This window comes from Salmo salar, chromosome 16 (assembly GCF_965601325.2).
Source record: "Salmo salar chromosome 16, fSalSal1, whole genome shotgun sequence".
Taxonomy (NCBI): Eukaryota; Metazoa; Chordata; class Actinopteri; order Salmoniformes; family Salmonidae; genus Salmo; species Salmo salar.
In genome coordinates, this window is record NC_138306.1 from 29,846,735 (window position 1) to 29,852,321 (window position 5,587).

Consider the following 5,587-nt stretch of genomic DNA (forward strand, 5'->3'; position numbering starts at 1 on the left):
ACTGTATTTCTGATCAATTTGATGTTATTTTAAAAATGAAAAAAAGAAACGTGTTTTTCTTTCAAAAACAAGGAAATGTCTAAGTGACCCCAAACTTTTGAACGGTTATGTATGTATGTATGTATGTATGTATGTATGTATGTATGTATGCATGCATGCATGCATGCATGCATGCATGCATCTTGGGGGGGAAATCAATACTTGAGTCCCAAATAATATTGTGATATGTAACTAACCGACTCCACCCTCCCCCATCACTAGCTCACATATGATCGTGTTAATTACTTTCAATGAATTCTGCACTTCCAATAATTTAGGAATTGCTTAGTATGCATTAATACAATTAACACAACTTTATTTAAATAATCTACACAAATACAAACATCTTGTTTTTAACTTAACAAATATTGCAATCATGCACACAAATACAGCTATCCCGTTAACTTATTTCTTTGAACACAAGCAAACATTTAAGAGAAATGCATACAACCGAATATTAGTTAACGAAGTGTGTCTTTGGGGTTTTTTTGCAACATGTTTGGGTCCCAGTAAATTCAACATTAAAGTACCTGTATCTGTTTGTCTTCTACTGTAACATGTACAGAATGTGACCATCAAAGTATTACACACACACAATATTTTTTAAGATGACAAGCCAACCAACCAACCAAATTTTACAGTTTGGTTGTCTCCAGTTTGATGTCTACGCAATACACTATGCAGTGATTTCCCTGAGGCACTGGACATAACTTTCATAAGTAACACATTTGCAAAGAACCAACCAAAACTATACATATTTCTGTAAGGTAGAAACACTATACGGTTGGATTACAATATTTACTGCATCACAACATTCATTTGATCATAGAATTCACAAAGCTGTTCTGTACATTGTACAATGAACCACAAGTTGAGCATCTAGATGTCATCGGACTGAATTTGCCTACATTTACAGTTTTGTTCCAAGTCCACACTGTCTAAAATGACTCTGGATCAACCCAAAAAAGTACTTCAACTGGTTACAAGTAAATGGGTTAGGTTCTCAATTGAAAAATGCTAAATTTGATGAAACTAAGCAATTCCAGTATCACATGCTCTTATGTCAGTATCATTACATATGCTGGCAGTGTATAAGACTACATTTGAATAACGACTACAGTAGATTCAATGCCAACTGTTTTATTTGATTATTACCAAAACTATATTTCAAGTTTCAACCTATTTATTTCAACACTCAACTTACTAGTCCCCTTTGGTTAAAAGTAATAAATAACAAATACAAACTAATATTTCATGTAGCCTAAATACAGCCCATTTTTCATATTTTTTATTTGGAATTACATTTCCACATTTCTTCAAATTGGCTTACAAGCAATTAAATACATTTCCTGCAAATAAAAAAAAGCTTGTTCAAAAACTTTTCCAAACATTCTTTACATATGTCACGTCCTGACCAGTAAAGGGGTTATTTGTTATTGTAGTTTGGTCAGGACGTGGCAGGGGTGTGTTTGTTTAGAGTGTTTCGGGGTTTGTTGGGCTATGTTCTGTTTTAAGAGGGGGTGTTTGTTTTATGTGGTTCGGGGTTTGTTGGGCTATGTTCCTATGTAAGAAGGGTGTTTGTTTAGAGTGTTTCGGGGTTTGTTGGGCTATGTTCTATGTTAGTATATTTCTATGTTTATCTAGTATGTCTAGTTCTATGTCTAGTTAATGGTGTTGACCTTCAATTGGAAGCAGTTGCTTCTAATTGAAGGTCCTATTTAAGAGGGTTTTTTTTCTGTATGATTTTGTGGGTAGTTGTTCAGTGTTTGTGCACCTGACAGGACTGTTATTTTTAATTTTTTTTGGTATACGTATTTAGTTGTTTCTCCTTCTTCAAAATAAAAATAAGATGAGTATACCTATTCCCGCTGCATTTTGGTCAAATCCTTACGACAACATAAGACTTTCACATTTCGTAGCTACAATACTGCAAACAAACATTGTCTACCTTAACATATACAAATCTTACCAGGGTTTTCAGTATCACATGCTCTTAAGCAAGTATCATTACATATGCTGGCAGTGTACAAGTGACTAAAGTAGACCACATTAACTGGAATGACATTGACACTCACAGGAGGGGAAAAAAACAACAACCTGAAAGCCACTTCCCAATAAGTCAAGCCTCCAACTCTTCTGATAGGCTGCGGCTGCTACATTGCCCCCACCACTATTCAATGAGCATGCAGTATTGAAAGCAATTTAGAAGCTTTCATTCAATTTAAAAAACGTAATTGATCTGTCAAATGTAATTTCTTTTTTCAGGCAAATTTTATAGAATAGGTTGAACAAACCAAAGCATAATTTTCCATCATTCCTATCAGTAAAAGCACTTCAGATGAACAACAGCGTCATCCCACTTTTTACAGTGCATATGTAATTTCTGCCTGCAAGATGAAAGAGCAATTCATTTATAGGCTTCCTTCTTTGCACATCTTGAGGAAATTGGATATATCAATGGAGAATTGTTTTTTCTGGTATACTTGGTCTGTATGGCTCTATTGAATGGAAAAAGTGTTTCCAGGACAAGTCCAAAGACCACTCTACGGGAGTACCACTGTTTGAAGTGATATGCAGATAAGTGTCTTATGATTTACACTTTAAGCCATGTCTGGCTGAATGCAAATGTAAGCAAAATGTGCTTTCTCACAGCACAAAAGTATTGAAGTTATTTATTGTCAGCCAACAGATGAGGGTATAAGAAATGTTCTTAAGTAGGACTTATTCTAATCCCTCATATCATGCTTTCAGGATTGGCCGGACATGGGTCACCTCCACTGCTGTGAACTGTGAGGTAGTTGCTATAGCGGCAGGGTTTCTTGCCCTGTTCCTCCTCTGCCATCTGGTCAGTGATGGTGGTCTGGCCTTGCTGGGTAAGCCGTGTCATGCGGAAGGAAGAGCACCTGAAGGAGCCGGTCAGGGTAGTGTTGTTCTCTGATTCACGGCTGAGCACGACTGCACTCTGACAGTAGCGCTTCAGGCCATGGCGGAAATGGATAGTGAACAGGCCGTAAGTTATTGGGTCCAAACACGCATTGAAGAGGCCAAAAATAAAGAGCATATGAGTCAAAGAATGGGAGACCGTCTCATCCATATCGTCTGGGAAGAACCAGTACCACAGTCCCAACAGGTAGTAAGGGGTCCAGCAGACGATGAAGGAAGTCACAATAACAATGCTCATTTTCAAAGTCCTCATCCGTGCTTTTGGAATGTTGTTGTGGGAGCGTCTGAGATGTATCTCCTTAGAAGACACTGAAACAAGGAAAAACACTTTCTCCTAATCTCAACACCATATGTCAATATGTTTATATTACCTTTATCATCAATATGCAGTGCACTTAGTAACCCCCTTATGAACAACTGTATACTACTACACCTAGAAATAACTACCATTATGTAATTTGACCTACTGTTTCCATGGGTCATACGACTGGATATCTCCACCAGGATCCGTGTGTAACAGACGATCATGATGATCAGCGGCAGCAGGAATAGACAGGCAAAGGTGAACATGTTGTACAGGGTTTCCTGCCAGTGTTGGACAAAGCTCCCACGGGTAGTGCACTGGGTAAACTTTTCTGGGACTGTGATGGTCACGCTGTGGAATATCAGCATCTATATGACAACACAAAGGAAATGTTTGTTTTTAACAATAAAAAAAGTATGGTCTTTAACCATAATTCTATTGCTTGACTTAAGTGATATACTGCATGAAATACTAGTGTTTCATGCAGCAGAAAATTGCTCCTGCCTAGTCTGCACTGTGACTAATACCATGTTTAATTGCTCATTTCACTGAATTTGCACAAAGGTGAAGAGGCAAGCGTTGAATGCTTGAAATTAATTGCAGGTAAGGGCTTCTTTCAGTGATTCCATTTCTCAAAGCCTATGTAGTTTAATGGATTTTATTGCAGAGCATCCAAATGTATAATTACTGTCATAATCAGGAGTCAGTAAATGATGGCCCTACTCACCAATTATCAATCACATTTAAAGGTTAATCAATATTGTCCATGGTTTAAGAGTAACTGCAACAGCTGTACTGAAATTCCCTTCAGGAAAGCGTTTAGTTTTCTTAATTAGTGCTTCCCATTACTACATTTGTAATTGCTGTCAAAATCAAAATGTTCTATTCTTGGTAAGTGAACCTGACAACGTGCATCAAGTCAGTAATGTGCTATAATGCTGCTGCAGGGTTATGTCATTTGATGTTTTACTTAAAACATTTAACATCACTGGGGTATGCCAGAAGTATAGTTGTATCCTTGTGGTGGTGTCTTGAGATTAGGCTGAGGAGATAAAACATGAAACCTCTCTTAACCAGAGCCTCACCTGGGGAACAGACAGAATCACACTCATCGCCCACGCCACAGACAACATGATTTTGCTTCTCTTCTTGGCCTCATTGATGGCTAGTGGGTTGAGGATAGCAGACTGGCGGTCCAAGCTAATGACCACTGTGACAAAAGCACAGGAGTACATGGCAACAAGTTTCATGAACATCAGTAGCCTACAGGCGACGTCTCCTGCCTGCCACTGAACTGTGATATTCCAGACAGCATCAACAGGCATGACTATGAAAGTCACCAGCAGGTCTGCCACAGTCAGGTTAATTATTAATATCCTAACGTGGGACTTGCGCTTGCCGTTAGTATTGGCAGCCCACAGCACAGCTAGGTTACAGACAGCTGACATGGCACACAGAGTAAAAGTAATGATCACTCTGACTTTGGCAGCTGTGGAGAAGGTGGGCAGCTGTAGTGAGTCTCCACTTGCACTCTTATTGCAGATGTGGGTGAGTGCTTCACAGCTGGCGTTCTGGGCTTGTTCCATCATTTGGTGAAACATCATGATCTCAGGTGACATTCTCAAGCTGTCATTCATATCCCACAGGAACGGCAGAGACAATATCTTCTCTGGTTGTTCTCCTGCAACGTGTTCATGTGAACACTGTGGTCACTCTGTAAAAATAAACGGTTGGAAAAGAGGGATGTTTAGTATGCAGTTTTTGCACTTGTTCACCCGCCCGCAATTGCTAATAACCCATCCACAACCGCCCGACTATGTGACGAAGTGAAAATCTGAGGCCAGCACCCAACCGTAACCCGTAAATATAGAAAATGCACAACAGTCAGATGGTGGAGGGATTTTTTGACAGGTCTTTTTTTACATAGATAGGCCTGTTCCCAAGTCAAAATGTACATTTGGTATATTATTTTACTGTAAGAAAGGCTTCATTCTGCAGGAGTTAATATTATATTAGGCCAGTAGTCACAGAAAAGGTTAGTGTCAAGATCAATTTCTGAATCAAAATCAAAGCCGAGATTTATTTAAAAACATGACTTAAAACGTAAAGCTATGCAACATGAACCTATTAAAAGCAGTTCTATAGCAATGAGGTTTGTGCAGTAGGCTATAGGCCCAATACATTATCACTGCATAATGACTATGCTTGAATTGCCCTGTCAATGTTGTTCTTCTCAGACCATTTTGAAATTATAAAAACAAAAGAAAAAGTAAAATATTCCTTGATATTAAAAAAGACAAA

General features: G+C 38.5%; 1 protein-coding gene across 1 annotated transcript; it reads right to left on the reverse strand.

Moving 5' to 3' along the window:
- Positions 1 to 443: 443 nt before the first annotated feature.
- Positions 444 to 4,995, reverse strand: LOC106573532 (gonadotropin-releasing hormone II receptor-like). The gene is made up of 3 exons (XM_014148656.3): positions 4,372 to 4,995; positions 3,450 to 3,654; positions 444 to 3,291 (listed from the first exon to the last, which is right to left on the reverse strand). The coding sequence occupies exons 1-3, from the start codon at positions 4,921 to 4,923 to the stop codon at positions 2,774 to 2,776; spliced, it is 1,275 nt and encodes a 424-aa protein (XP_014004131.1). The 5' UTR covers positions 4,924 to 4,995; the 3' UTR covers positions 444 to 2,773.
- Positions 4,996 to 5,587: the final 592 nt, after the last annotated feature.